We start from the raw sequence: 15,589 nt of genomic DNA, 5'->3' as shown, positions 1-15,589 counted from the left end.
GCATCATGCGACACAAATGAATATAAAGAAGTATTCAAAACATCACTTGGTCCTGCATTTGCAAGAAAATGTTCTTAACATACGTCTTGACTGCACTGAGTCTTATTTAACAAGAAGCTCGAATAATTAAGAGTGGAAAAACGGACAAGTCTAATCTGTATTACCGACTGGGTACATTGGTCGAGCTAAGCGCCACCTATACGTCGGAAAAAAAATGTTGTTTTAATTCTCGGCTCCTGATTGGCTATTGGGTTTATATTCAAGTTGTCAAAATAGCGTGAAGCCGTTACAAGCGTTCCTTGGAAGGACACGGTGTTTTCAAGAAGTTTTTGCCGATATATTCTGACCTAATGTACCAATCCTAAGTGCTTAGTAACTGTGAAGTGTTTCCACGTGATATTTTCCCTTCTCTGTTATAATATATCGCCGGTTTCGTTATTCTTTCTTTGTTCCTCGGCTTGACGTCAGCCCTGCAGCGAGTGAGAGACGTTGCCTGACAGCCAGTTTATTTTAAAATTGTAAAAATGTCAAATTCTGGAACTCCCAATGGTATCGGCAGCAATTGCGGCATTTTGGGTACCCGCGATGGAACACGTGTTGTACTCAGAGAAATTACAGCGACCCTACAAAATTCGCCACCAACGCAGCCTGGACATCGCAAGGTGAGAAAGTTACCCCGTACAGAATTAACATGTTTGCATCATATATCGAATGAACAGATTGAATTTCAAATCCTGTCAAACCTGGCGGATTTTCGACTCGCATCACTCCACGAGGAAAATATCTGCTGAAAAATATGAAACGTTGAAAAAGAAATAGAAAAATACCCTTTGGAAAGTAGTCTGGATGAATTTAGAAAAAATAAAAATAACGAGGTGTTTTTAAAGTATCAAACAACGTACTTTCACGTATGTATATTAATTTCATAATAAGAATCAGGTGTAGGATACGAATCATATATGTGAACGTATCAGCAGGTATCGGAATTTTTTTTCTATCGCATACACGTGTATAGGTATACATAAAGTTCGGCAAAGCCAGCAGAGCCTTTTAAAATCCTCTGTGCATCTTTGTATGTATCTGACAGTTTCGTTCGAGTATAGGTTCTATAAATAGCCCCCGTATCTGCCCGAGTTTAAACTGAAGAAAAATAAACACTTTATACTTATATGCATTTTGTTTATACGCATATATATGATACGAGAAATGCATTAAACGATATTCGTTTCCGTACCGTTTAATACTCCTCCTCGTCTGCAAGCGAGGCACCGCATCCTAATTATTTATTATTTCCGTACCATTTACGGCTTGTAATTGATCGTGACGAGTTTTCGAAACCCACATACCGCTGTCGAGGCACATATGCGAATGAATTCAAACTATTCCCGCTACCATCTCGTTCCTTTTGTTCTTCCTTGGTTAACTAAAAATAAGTTCAATTCATCGTTTCCAAATTCCCAGAAGTTTTTACAGTTATAGAAAAACGATGATTCGGTACGCCGAATAATCTTTTAAAATTAAACGCTCCAAATAAACTGTTATTTGAAGGCATGTTACTTATATTAGTCAATAAAATAAAAATAAAACCTATTATTTTGCAGAGTCAAAGATCCGAGAACCCGTAACTGATAATTCTACATATTTTGTAATAAAAATTGTCATCGTTTTCCGCTATTTTCTGTATCGAATAAAGGCCATTGGGGTGAAAAAAACGTGTCAGTGTAAGAAGTTTCGAAGCTTTCATGGTCGAATCGTCATTAGTGAAACTTCCATGAATTTTCCAATAAAAAAATTCTCACGAGTACATATTCGTTAATCGCAACCTACGAAACATTCTCGCCGTCGTAATTACCAATCGGTTTGTTCAACACGATTATTAAGAAAACGTAATAACACTTTCGATACTGGCCAAAGGAAGAATCATTTCCATTCGCTTCCAACATTATTCGGTCTCCCTCTTCAATTGCGATGTAAAAGTTTTCAGAAAGGGATTAAAATGATAACTGAAGTCGTAACTGCGTACCGATTTCTCTTCTCTTTTATTCGACGAATCGAGTTTAAACAAAAGCCTTCACACGTGCTCCGCACTTCTGTTTCACCCGTTACAACGGCGGCGGCGGAATAAATGATTTTTTGCCTACGTACGAACAATACGGGAGTTGCGACGAGACTAACTAAGGACAGGTACATACATATCGGCGGAGTGTTCAGTTGAAATTTAGGCAATCTCTTTGATTAAATTTCCATAGATAGCGCCACCAAGCCGATTTCCTATCTCGACGACCACCACCAGTTGTATGCCCAGTGCCTAGTACAGTGATACATCTTACATGGTGTGTTAGTACTGTACCGTCTACCGTGACACGGTGTGGAAATGGCTCTTAAAACAATCGTACACTGCTCGATATTAGACGAAATCTACTCCTTCTCCGATCCTATTTAACAAAATAACCGCCGACATTCGAATACAGCCGTATAAACCGAGGCTTGTAAGAAGCTGGACGTTGTCATACGAAGGTGAGAATACAATCAAACGTTAGACGACGATCATATTCTACTCGCCAACCCACCACCATGCAGTCAGCTACTCGCAATTTATTGACTAGAAAGACTTGACAAATCTAATATTAGAATCTCTTAATCGCTCCCAAGTACAAATCAAATAGAATTAGCTCGGAGTTATTGTTACAATGTCTCTGTATAAATCAAAAAGTCACACCCCGAATACCCCGCTCATAGTTTATCGGATTTTCGTACGAACATTTAAACAGATGCGAATGAATGAGTCACACACACACCTTCTCGTGCACATACATATCTGCATTCAACTCGCCACACTCTATCAGCTTCATCGAACCGCTCTCACTCTCTTACCATTTACGGAATATCCTATGCGGGTTTTAAGTATTGCACACACACATGTATATATATATATATATATATATATATAATCTACATCGCATTGTATGTACATATATGTACATGCATTTTATCCTCATTTTAAAATGAGTACCGGGGCAAAGCAGTACTCGTCATCACTTTCTCTAGTCTATATTACGTCATTCTGTCCAATATCGTCGGAATCTTTGTACGTATATTCTGTGCAGGTAGTTCCATTACTTACTGAAATAAGAAGCAATGCATATACATTGCATAATTGAACCAGTTCGAGCGGTTACAATTTGAAATTTCACGGATGTGATGTTTTTTTTTTTTTCTTTTCAAGTTATTCATCCGTACGAAAATATGTGTTGTAAGAAATATTGGAACAGGAAGTAGAAACAGCTGTATTGAAATTGCATTTCTTTCTTACTGCTTGGAGACGCTGGAATCATATCATTTAATGAAGGGGCCTTTGTACGTATACACGTTGTTTAATAGATCGTGTAATGTAAGCTGTAATTACTCGAAGAATGCGGCATGCTGTTACGGGATGCAATAACCGTGTAAAAGTTTTCTCGGATACGGCGAACAATTAGGGAAATATATCGAATCTATAGCGAACAGAACGCTGTTCTTCTCGATATAACGTTAACTGCACGCGTTAGGGTACAATTTGATACCTGTCTACCATCAACGAAAGTAGAGAAAACAAACAAAAAGGGATGGGAGCAAAAGAGAAGACCTCTTCTTTTGGGACAGTGTCTTTCTCGCTCCGTGGGGTTCCACATATAAACACGATATATATGGACACAGCACGTGCTAGTGACAGCCGCAACTTCCTACGATCTTTCTCAGTACATACGTTCTCTGTACAAAAATCATGGGTAATCGTGGTAACAAGGTAAATTCATTCGTTCTGGACAGTATTCTCTTTTTCTTTTATCATATCTTTATTCGCCTGCGCTTCCTTTTCCGTATACTCGCGAATGCTAACAACTTGCAACTACTGGCGAGAATTCTTACAAGAAAAACGCCCAAGTATATCGCGTACACGAGGTTACATTTCCAGCACTTCCGGTGCGTTTTAAATTCTTCCGTGCGTCCGCTTTTCAAGAACGACCTCGCGATCGCATTCTCCGATGCTATGAATTTTCCGTCGGAACACGTGAAATATTACAATTTCGTTCACTCCAAAGCTTCGTTTTTCATTTCCGGTGTGAGGTGAATTTAGATCGACCCACTCGCGTGCCTCTTGTGATATATCGCGGCTTGAACAACTTCTATACGGGTTTTTGAATCTCATCAAGTCATCACCGAGAGAGCCGTCGGAACGAATTGCGTGGGATGTATTCTAAAAACGAATGCCTGCGTAAGTCTGTTGGACGGTCGAATATTTGCTCTTGAGAAAAATTAAAGAAACAGAAACACTGTCCTAATTATGAACGTCTAAATAATTTTATGCCTGCAGTCAACATGTATAATAATTCGAATTTCGAATCGACACATTTCAACGTTGGTTTCTTTTCTCCTTTTTTTTTGCCTGCGTAGCGGTGACGAAATCATATTACTTTGTATAACTGTTATTGAATGTGTTCGAATGTTTTTTTCCACTTGCCGACAAGGAGTGTATTTTTCGTCTTATGCGATTTGTTGCAGACGAGCATTTAACGTGAAATTTACAAACTGATCGTTCAAGATTTCTTTACGCGACGTGCAAACGATATTACGTAAATATTGTTATTCGGATGACGAAAAATCTGTTGGAAAATAACTTTGCAATAATTGATCTACGCACATTGTAACTTCTATGAATTAAGTGCGCTGCCACAATTCAACACGTGGCAGTATAAAAATCCAGAGTTGACAATGTAATCGGCGGAAATTAATCTGTGTATGTATTGTGTACCACCGCGCACTATTAATCCGGGCGTTGACGTACTTGAAAAAGGAAAACGGCAGATTAGCAATCTATGACAGTCTTCGAAAAGAAAAACGAAATCAGTGTAACAGAGAGCACAGAGACCGTTACGGTTGCATTTTTGAAACGGTTCACGTTAGAGAAAGAGTTTATCACACCGAAGAGTACCAGGCTAGACTGACGAGGGTGAAAACATATGTACCCAGTCGGCATTGATTACGTGCCAGTTTTTCGAGAACTTCAACCATTGGTTTCGGTCTCTCCTTGTCTTTTGCTAGTGTTTTGCTGTTCTTATAATAGCCAGAGCTGATCTCCGTTGCGCAATTCGAATGAAACCATCATCCGTTCCTTCGCGTCAGTTGGCTTCGAAAACGAAAAGCAAGTCAGTTTTCATTGGGCAAACACAAGAAAAGTCTCTCTCCTTAACTGTCACTCGGCATGGACTTCATCAACAAACTCCTACATCGCGGATCCGCTTCCCCCATTGTTAGCGAGGTAGAAATATGCAGTGTCCTTTGCAAAATCATATTTTTCGACATGTGGAATTTTCGCATTTTCCCCTTGTCATCATTTCGTACTTTCCGCCCATCCATTTATCAATTCTGTTAAATGTCTTTACTCTTGATTTTTTTTGTAAACATTCGCCATGACGTGAATCATTGTTTTGCGCATTCTGAATACCGAAAATTTAATATCATCGTTAACGAAGAGGAGAAAGCGTAAAAAAATTATTTTTACTACGTAAAAACGACAATAGAATTTATTTTTAATTCTATCTGGAGATAATCAAGACGATTGACCAACTTTGAAAAGGCACCTTCGTTTTCTGTTGTATTATTGACATTCAAGTCTCAGCTATTGTCTGTCTCTTCTGCCAAACTGGCTAATGTTTCTCTGATTTCTCAACAAAATGAGATTCTGTCACAACATTTTCTAGTTCGAGAAATAAATGTTCCGTGAATGTGGTGACAAGGTAACCAGGGTAAAAGTTTTGGCATATATTTACGTCAAAATTCTAAGGGAATATTGTATCGTAAACTGTTTTTTAATATTAAACCTCAGTAAAAGAAACAATATAATGTGAAATAATCAGAAATGTATAAAAAATTTAAATTCTTCTAGTCTCTAATTATAAGAAATTCGAATTAATTGAAATGTGTTCAAAAAATTATTTATTGAGGTATAACTGAATGATCTATGAAAATCCAACTTCGTGCAATAAAAAGTGCATGCCTAATCAAAATTCAAAATTAAATATTGACAATTACTTGTATTTTATTTTCAGGCGGCAAGCAACACACAAACGGGAAAAACAGAACACGAAGTAAAAGTACAGTTCACACGTGAATTTGTGGATGCGGGGGCTCCAACTTCCAGGCCCGAGAGCCTGTCTTCAGAGTGCAGTTTTCAAAGTGTAACAAGTACACCAAGTACTAAGAGTTGGAATCATTTGCGACCCATAACCCCTCAGAGGGCAGCAGACACTTCGTATGGAAACACGGACATTCCTGGACTGGACGACTTGATATCAGGCTGGGGAAATATTCACCTAAACGAAACAACTGATACCCAAGAAACCAAACCACTGGAAACTTCTCTAAGGCTCGATCCCAAGCTTGATTCTTCAAGTGCTGAACCAGTAGAGGATTCAGAGGATAAGCAAACGAGTTACAACTCAATTGAAATTCACATTGAAGATACGCCAGACATTCCACAATCCTCTGCAAATAATCCTGCATTAAATGAAACCAGAGATTTGTCGTCGAAGTCTGACTCTGAGAATATAATAATTTTTAATAAAACTACAGAATTACCAGCAGCTGCAGAGGAATGTCAAAATAATTCGCTTCAAACACAGGATTCTTCATTGACATCAAATTCGCATAATAATTCACGTGGGAATTCACATCTGTTAAATGAGACTGTCGAATTGGTAGCAGACTGTAACTCGACTTTCAACAAGTCTGACTCAAGTAAATCGGAGGTGTTGAATGATACTAACTGTATCTCAAATAATCAAAACGATGCATCGACAAATTGCAATTCATCGAACATAGCCGAGACCAGTGAAAATCCATCAACCGAGTTATCCGCAACCTTGAGAATTGAAAATGTGTCATCATTGAATGATCCCTTAAATTTACCTCCAGAGTCAACGCTTTGTACAAACCAGAATACATCTAGTTCAAATGAACCGACTCTATGTGCATCAAACAGTATCGTAATTGAACCTTGCACTGTTGAAGAACCACTGACTAAAGAACCTGATTTGGTAATTGAAAAACCTATTGAACCAGAAACTCTGGAAGATTTTAAGGAGGAAGAACACAATCCGAAAAATCCACAATTGAATACAGTAACTGAAAGACCTGTCGAACCAGAAACTGTGAACAGTTTGAAGGAGGAAGACCATAATGTGAAAGACTCACAATTGGTTCCAGAACGAATTACGCCTGATTCTTCTACAGATCATTTTGCAGAGGCATTGTCAGGAAATACAAGTCAGTTTGAGGTAGAAAGCCTATCTATCGTTATTCCAAACTCATATCCAGACATAAGTGCGGAAACTTTCAACGAGTGCATAGCTCAGGAACAAGCTCTACAAATTTCTGATAACCAGAGTTTATTGACTCCATTGAGTATCCCTGAAGAGAATTTGGAAAACACAGAGCCAGCTGAAGAGTTACCAGAAGTTCAAAAGTCAGTATATCCTGAAACTCAAAACTCAATTCAATCTGAAGTAGAATCCGAGCAGTCAAAACAGGTGGTACTTGAAAATTCAGTAGAACAGTTATCACAAAGTCTACAACAAGCTGAGGATCTAGAAACCGTTTCACAAGTTACAGAAAACAAGGTGCCATGTGTTCAACAGAATACATCTACTAATTTGGAAGATTTGAAAGAATCTAAGTTAGAAGAATTACCTCAAGTGGACGTTAATGTCACACCATTTCCAGAAAGTAATTTAGACACTCAACCGATATCTTCATTGAGTGCAGAAAGTTATCAGGACGCAGGTAATTCAGTTGAGGAAGATTTGAATCAAACATCTACCCTCAGGGAGGAATCTTTTCACAGTATTAGCTCTGAGATTACTAGTGACCCTTATGAGGCTTTTAAACCTGTACAACAAAGTACCAGTCTACAAATAATAATACCAGAGTACAATTTTGAGAAATTGGAACTGGCTGCTCAAGCTATTGCTGAAGAAATTCGTAACAAGTCATCGGAGTTGACTGAAGACACTGATCACTTTTTCAACGCTCAATCAGAGTGTAAGTTCATATTTCCGATACTTGACTAAGATTTGCAATAGTGTAGTTAGATCAGTTTTTTCTCTTTAATACTATGAAAGTGAGATATTTATATTTCAATATAATTTTTTCTAAAAAGTAATATACTGTGTGTTTTCTGTTTACAGTATTCTTTGATCCAGCATCGTTTGATTTCTTGCTCGCAAGAAATAATAGTAAAAATACCGTTCGTGATTTGCGCGCCGAGTCACTTTATGTGAAATTTGACCCTTTGGTTGGTAACAACACTATGCTACCACAGGGGCCTCTGCAGGTAGTTGACGGCGAAGAAAATGCCAAAAACAATATTTCACAGCCAACACTTGGCACCCCAAAACGAAATCCTGCTTTGGCAGCCATTGACAGACTGTTGCTTTACAGTCCAGCACCTGGTACACCTAAAAAAATTGAAGAACCACCTAAAATTGAAGAGGTAATATAATTATAAATGTTGATTTCAATTGTACTTATTAGTTTTAAGAATTCACATAGGAAGGATAAATCAGAATTCAATATGTCCAATTTCCAAATAATGGAACATGTTTTGATTTTCGTTGCAGAAGATAGTCGAAGAAGTGAAACCCGTGGTTACACCAATAGTTGATGAGACTATGACCAAAGAATTAGAGTTGGTTAGGTCAACGGTATTACAGCTTGATTCACAGCTTGAGAAAGAAAGAAAAGAACGAGAAAAAGAAAGACAGGAACACGAATTAGAACTGGAAAAGCAGCGGTCGAAATATGAGAATCTTGAAAAGGAAATGGTGCATGAAATGCAAAAGAAGAAAGAGATGACGTGCGGTTTTTTACTTGTTAATTAGATTAAATATATGATTATTCATGTCCATTGCAGCCAAAATGAGACTAACGTACAATTATTTTGCTAGGATGGTAATGGATGAATATGAAAAATCATTGAGTCGACAAATGGCAGATCGGGAAAGAGAAAGAGCGATTTTTGCGCAGGAAAAAGCGAAGCTGCAGGATGATTTACAGGCTGCTAATCATCATTTGGGTAACACGGAAGCAGCTTTTAACGACGTCCACTTGAAATACGAACGACTGAAAAGTGTAACTTCTGCATATAAAAGTAACGAGGATGTTCTCAAAGAGAGCATACAAGAAAATGTTAAAACAATCAAAACGCTTGAGGACAGATATGACCAGCTTAAGAATCACGCAATGTCACAGCTTGAAAAGTAGTTATTACATACATTATTTAAATACCAGTAAGGCTTATGCATTGCGAAGTGTTTCAACGTGACATTCTTTTTTCTAGGGCAAATTTAGAACTGGAAGCGATCCGAAAGCAACATGAAACAGAAACAGTAAGATTACAGGCAATGATAAGGAAGGCCGAATTGAAAAGTAATTCTTTAGCGGAAATGGTTGAGCAGAAGTCAAAGGAGAATAAGGAACTTTCATCGATACTTGATGAATTCATTGCCAGGGTTGGTCAAAATCCCGAGTGAATATTTATATCAGTCATTATTTTTTTACTTGATACGTTCATAATATACGATAACATAATTACTGATTATATGCCGTTGTGTTTATGAATAGTACTCTTTATTGATCTTTATTTATAGACTGTAAAATAAATGATATCCTAATAAAATAGGCCTACTTATTCAAATCTTCTCAATTATCATCAAATCATTGTCACTGTAATTGGACACATCACTAAAGCCTATCCTGAAAGGATTCTTGCTCTCAATAAGTTAAATTTTACCTAATTCTATTTATCTTTTCCTTCCCTCATAAATGTCAAAGTCGCCGGTAGTTGTAAAACTATACCAACGAAATTTATGGTATCCTAAATTTACCTAAACCTTAAGTAGGTTAAATATTTCGAATCGAGTTCAACATTTCGCCGAGTATACATACATCACAATTATGGCATACTAGAGGCCGGTTTGGTAATTATTTCCTGTTAGCTAGATGTGATCCGGACAGGTATTTTAAAACAGAATAGTGCGCGTACAATAATTTCGAACTACTCAGGCTGGAATTGTTGAACACAGATGTGGTAATATTTCAATAGGATTATTATTTTCGGTTATTAAACTTGCATTTTCATATATTAGTTGAAAAAATATACTTTAGATCTCAATTCAACGATAACAATGTTTATAAACAAGCAGTTCAGATGTCGTGCTTTCATATCAAATTGAAATAATGTTTCTTTGCATGTAAATGTGTCCTAATGTTTTTATCAATAGATTTAATTGAAGTTATTAAATAAAATAATTAGAAATAATATTTCAGTCGGGGCAAAAGGCCTTATTACGAGAATAAAGGGATTTTTATGAAATAGGTTTACTAATTCAATTTGTTGATCTATTACAAACTAAATAATTATTTAAATAATAATTTATAAAAATAACTCTGTAACAAATCGAGTGCTCATTTTACAAATAAATAGGATAGTTGACTGATAATTTTATATTGGCGAAATAAATGAATCATACTGCTGAAGTCTCGAACCGGCAAAACCATGTGTGTCAAACTACTAGTGTCTGGCAACAGAATAGAAACTTGCCACGATATTTACACTTCATTCTGATTTGAATCATTTTATATCACCGCGAGTGTATGATATTGATATGTTTGTTGATGAAGATATCGAATTTGTATCTCATTATTTTTAGAAGTTATTAATACCTCTTAGAATTCGGATAATTCATCAGGGTATTCAAGTAATTCACTTTGCAACAAAGCACGCGACAATCACGCAGAGATATCCATATCGTAATAATAGTGTTAAAAAAAATCATGATAACTTACAATTAAATACAGAAATTGCGTACATATTTTAATAGAACAAAATAAATAGAAAAAGAAGATACCGTTACTGCCACAGTGAAGAAAACCAAATTAACTTAATGATTTTGCAAAACAATTATAAGTAGACTAAAAATATGCATTCACAGTTGCGTTCAGTCGTTTTTCTCTGGTTGAAAACCAGGCGATTCACTACAAGATAAAAACTGTGAACATTTAGGTATTCAATAGTAGTTTTAAAAAAATATAAAACAGAAATAAACACTCGATATTGTATCATATCAATTAACAATTTGTAGGTTTTGCGTCAACAATTGTAAGCACGTATTGCTTAGCAAATTTCAACATGCGATCACTCGTACTTCCAGGTTTTCGCGGAATATCCTGGTTTTCCAGCTCAGGCATGAATTTTCTGACAGTACGTGCTAAGAGAGAACCATATTGTTTGAATTGTGGATGATTCATACCAATTCCTTTCCCTCTCAAGGCTTCAGCAACAGCCCACAACAATTTCTGTAAAACATTTGTAGAAAACGAGTATTACCTTATATCATGAGGAATGTAAAGTTTAATTCGTACACTTTGGATTCGGTTTTATGCTCAGTTCCAGGTTCTTAGCCGATGTAAATTAGTGTTTACCTTTTTGTGCGTGTCAGTCAGTTCTCCTTTTCGGTATTTCATAGCACCCTCACTTTTAGCAAGAACACTTCCAGTTGAATATCGTTCAATCTTACAATCTGGTGTTTGTTTTTTTTCCAAGCCACGAGGGCAGTCAAATGACATACTCTTTGCCCATTTAGGCCTTGGACCTTCGAGATCATCTTCACTTTTCCGCTTTTTTGTATCTTCAAAACTAACCCGTTTGTCAATATCATCTTTTTTATTTGGCGTTGGGAAGAGAGCACGTTTTATTTTTTGCGGATTCAAAGATGGGACAGGTCGTACTGTATTTATTCGACTAGGACCAGCCCGATCTCCAGGTGGACTTTGAAACAATGCTCGCTTGGATGTTTCCAATTTAGATTTCCGAGGACTTGAACCTTCCATCATTAATCTCCTGGCAGCACGTTTTTTTGCCGAGCTACGCGGGCTTTTTCCTCTAATACCCTTACCTCGGGGACTTTTACCCTTTTTAATTAATGGTTTTCTGAAATGACAGTGAGCAAATAAATAATGATTCAAAAGTTGCATGATCATTAGTTTCAAATGTTAATAACTATAATGTCTGCCACATTGTTATAATTACGAGACTGATGAAATGTGTGATAAGACTCACTTAATATCAAGAACGACTTGTCTTTTATCAGTGAGTCCCATGCCTTGTAAGTTAGCACTAGAGAAAGCTCGTCTTCGCCTTGCCAGGTGGCTAAGCCGTCTTCCTGGACTTTGTCCAACATTCCTTCTTCCCAGCATCTTACGTTTAGTAGCACTTCCTGGTGCCTGTTTTGTAAACCAGGCGTTGCATGTCGATTGTGTTTCAGCTCCTATATATCTTTCACATAGCTTAATTGACAAGTATTCAAAGTCCTCTACAGCTACACTGCGATTATAACTGAAATGCCAAATATCATAATCAAATAATTTCAGATAAAAAGAACAGCATGATAGAGTTGAATTGTATTATAATTGCATGAAACTTACTGTATGCCATGATGCTTGTGTGCGTAAGCTTCAGGCCATTTCAGCGTGGCTGGGTCACAATCAATAATTGTTCTATAATTTAACAACAAAGGTTTATCCACGCTAGTTGTTTCGTTTACTGATAATGTTGTTCTGCTTTCTCTGCTATCATTTAGTAAAGTCAATGTTGAATTTTGACACACAAAGTTACTCATAGTACTACTATCACTTTCCACTCCACGATTAGGATCACTCAACTTCTTACTTACTAAAGTCGTTTCACAATTTTCATTATCACTTTTATTGTGGCAGTGTTCATCGTTTCTTCTTACATTAGATAAATCACAGGCGTCAAAAGCATTCATCAAGTTTCTAGAACCACTTTTAATTTGTTGATAAAACGTATTACTACTTCCACTTTCAGCTAAGTTTGTTAATTCGGAATTAAGTAGTTTTTGATTAATGTTAGAACTGTCTTGGCTCCCAATCTGGTCAAAATTTTTCTCTTCACATAAACCCCTCGGCCAAAATAAATGGCTATTCTGTTTGATACACCTTAGGAAGTCATTGCAATCCATTTGGGAAATTGTAACAGAAGGAGGTGGGGGAACACCACTTAATGCTTCATGAATTCTGTTTAGTAGTTCACTGTCTGATTTTGCTACCAAGTCTGCCTGGCATATTTCGCTATCTTCATGTTTTATGTCCAATTGATCGATGTCTGTAACTAACAAAGCTCGATTGTTTACACGATTTAAATAAGAAAAAATACAATTGTTTCGTAATCCGTACAACTATAAGATACTCATATAATACCTGAATTGCTTTTTGGGGCATCTTCGGTATCGCTTCCAAACATATCAGGACTCGGGGCCTCATCAATTACTTCAGAATTTTTATAAGTCTCATTTGACTCTGTGTATACACAATCCATAGCATCTTCACTCATGTAGACCACTTTGGTCTTAACTTCGGAGGTACTGTTAGTCGTCAACAAATCACTAGCGCTTTTATTCGACATTCCTAAAATTCAGTATTGAACACGTATCTAATCTATAAAAAGTGAGTAATGAAAGAATGATTAAAAAAATGTTTATTAGGAAAAGAGATGGATTGAAAATAATTGGTTAGTAGTAACAGATTTTTCCTTAAAATGATCATGTTAGTTCAATATCAATATAACACCTAATAAAACCAATGATAAAACCAACAACCATGTATAAATTATATACGAAATAGGTCAAAATGTATTTATTTTGAAATCTAAATTCTATGGACCGATCAGTATTAATTATAAATAATGAGCAGAAATATTGACTCGATGAATTACTTGATAGATTAACTGAAAACATGTAAAACATTAAATGTTAGTGTTGCGTGTCTTGGTTTCAATTTTTTTTTTTATGTTATCTATTATCCTTAAATACAATGTTTTACGATGGCTATAAATATGGTAGAATGACACTAAATAATTGACTTATATTCCATTTCCTGAAGGTTTTTAAGAATTAAAAATACATCTTATATGTCACGGAGTTACCTATATGCATGTTTTCTGAAATTCTCGAAATGATTTTTTGAAATTGAGATTTCTCTTGACATTTCCAGGTTCTTGAAATTTTTATCTGTTTATATAAATCTTCACATATGTTATTGATCTCTGGTAAAGATAAAGATTAGACCTGTTTTGATTTCTTAATTTTTCACTCAAGGGTAGTTTTGAGAGCATCAGCACAATCGTTATGAGAGAAAAAGTAAAAAACCGAATTTTGTTAAGGACTTACAGTTATGGCCAGTATTTTCATGACTTATGAGAAAAAAAAATCAAAATGAGTGGAACTAAAAATCCCTCAGATTTGTGATTGGAATAGTACTCGTACTTACCCAACGTCGATGGACTCAACGCAAGGTCATCTTCTAAGATAGAAGTACCATTGCAAGGAGCTGAGTTGTCAATGTCTCCCATTATTTGCTCTAATGCTACAGCGTGCATGTTAAAGTTAGTTGTCAATCATTCGACAATATGACATCTTTTCAAAGACAGTCAGGATATTTATAATATAGAAGCAATTCGATGTTGTCTGTAAATATTTCAATCACTTGATTAGGAAGGATATAGAAATTGGACTACTCCATAAGTTGTGTTACGTAAAAAAATAACTGCTCATATTTTGCATTCGCTAATATGGACGGGTCAAGAGCATGCTGCGCTCAAAAATTTATTAATCGATGTATTGTGTCTATGCCCAGGAACGGTAGAGGACCACAACTCGGCATATTAGGTTTGCACATTTTATTCATATGAATAAAATAAATCCTTTACTAACCTCTATGACGAACGATGATGATAAGGTGGAGTTGATTTAAGAACGGTGAATCATCACCTACCATATTTTATTACCCAGCAGATTGGCTCTGTAAACATTGACACATCAAGGAATACCCTACGATGAAGGCAATTGTACTGAAGGTTACAAGATATGTTTAGTAAAATTGTATGTTATTCTATGAGGTGATATACACGTTAAGGGTTGTTGACTCGCGAGGGGCTGCATGCTTGAAGAAAAAGTGTCATACCGTAATTTAGAGAGATTTTAGATCGCGACACACCGATAATGATTGAAAACAGTTCAACAAACAATTAAAACATCATTTGGCGACAATATGAATACGTCATATTGTTCAGATAGTATGCGAAACTCAAAATCATCATCTCACACCTCTTCCAGTCAAACGACGATACCTTCATAACGTAAAAATATTTCTAAGCGAGACGTGTTATTTTCTTTATGTTCCACTCACACTACGGAGTAAACTCACACACTTACCATCAACCAAGGTGCCAGAGATACCAGATTACGACTTACGACCTCTTACGAGCCGTGGTCAGACTGTCACGATCAGCCCCCTGCAACTAGATCGAGCGAAAAAGTAAAAAGACTAACCTAGTATGTCATATAATTTTAGTTCTTATTGAAGGCGCTAGTAGTGCAGTTGCACGGGTTGCACCACTGTATCAGTGGGTTGCACTCTGTAAAGGCCGTAAAGGTAATCGCGCAAACCGTGCAACTGTACTACTAACGCTCTCTAC

General features: G+C 36.5%; 2 protein-coding genes across 10 annotated transcripts; one reads left to right on the top strand and one right to left on the bottom strand.

Moving 5' to 3' along the window:
* Nucleotides 1-285: 285 nt before the first annotated feature.
* Nucleotides 286-10,852, top strand: LOC124184391 (transforming acidic coiled-coil-containing protein 3-like). Of its 3 annotated transcripts, none has more exons than XM_046574036.1 (6): nucleotides 286-662; nucleotides 6,087-8,076; nucleotides 8,223-8,527; nucleotides 8,658-8,890; nucleotides 8,982-9,293; nucleotides 9,374-10,852. In XM_046574036.1, the coding sequence occupies exons 1-6, from the start codon at nucleotides 525-527 to the stop codon at nucleotides 9,564-9,566; spliced, it is 3,171 nt and encodes a 1,056-aa protein (XP_046429992.1). In that variant the 5' UTR covers nucleotides 286-524; the 3' UTR covers nucleotides 9,567-10,852. The 3 variants fall into 3 exon arrangements, with proteins under 3 accessions (XP_046429992.1, XP_046429985.1, XP_046430002.1); XM_046574029.1 differs by having other exon boundaries at nucleotides 287-662; nucleotides 8,655-8,890; XM_046574046.1 differs by lacking the exon at nucleotides 286-662 and adding an exon at nucleotides 5,142-5,296 and having other exon boundaries at nucleotides 8,655-8,890.
* LOC124184404 lies at nucleotides 10,178-15,392 on the bottom strand. Of its 7 annotated transcripts, none has more exons than XM_046574076.1 (8): nucleotides 15,327-15,392; nucleotides 14,826-14,913; nucleotides 14,383-14,579; nucleotides 13,315-13,521; nucleotides 12,520-13,225; nucleotides 12,155-12,430; nucleotides 11,518-12,025; nucleotides 10,178-11,391 (listed from the first exon to the last, which is right to left on the bottom strand). In XM_046574076.1, the coding sequence occupies exons 3-8, from the start codon at nucleotides 14,489-14,491 to the stop codon at nucleotides 11,164-11,166; spliced, it is 2,034 nt and encodes a 677-aa protein (XP_046430032.1). In that variant the 5' UTR covers nucleotides 14,492-14,579; nucleotides 14,826-14,913; nucleotides 15,327-15,392; the 3' UTR covers nucleotides 10,178-11,163. The 7 variants fall into 7 exon arrangements, with proteins under 7 accessions (XP_046430032.1, XP_046430042.1, XP_046430023.1 ...); XM_046574086.1 differs by having other exon boundaries at nucleotides 15,219-15,328; XM_046574067.1 differs by lacking the exon at nucleotides 15,327-15,392 and adding an exon at nucleotides 15,076-15,314 and having other exon boundaries at nucleotides 14,826-14,942.
* Between the last annotated feature and the right edge of the window lie 197 nt (nucleotides 15,393-15,589).

This window comes from Neodiprion fabricii, chromosome 1 (genome assembly GCF_021155785.1).
Source record: "Neodiprion fabricii isolate iyNeoFabr1 chromosome 1, iyNeoFabr1.1, whole genome shotgun sequence".
Classification (NCBI taxonomy): domain Eukaryota; kingdom Metazoa; phylum Arthropoda; class Insecta; order Hymenoptera; family Diprionidae; genus Neodiprion; species Neodiprion fabricii.
Note: the sequence above shows the minus strand (reverse complement) of the source record. Positions and strands in the feature narration are given on the sequence as shown.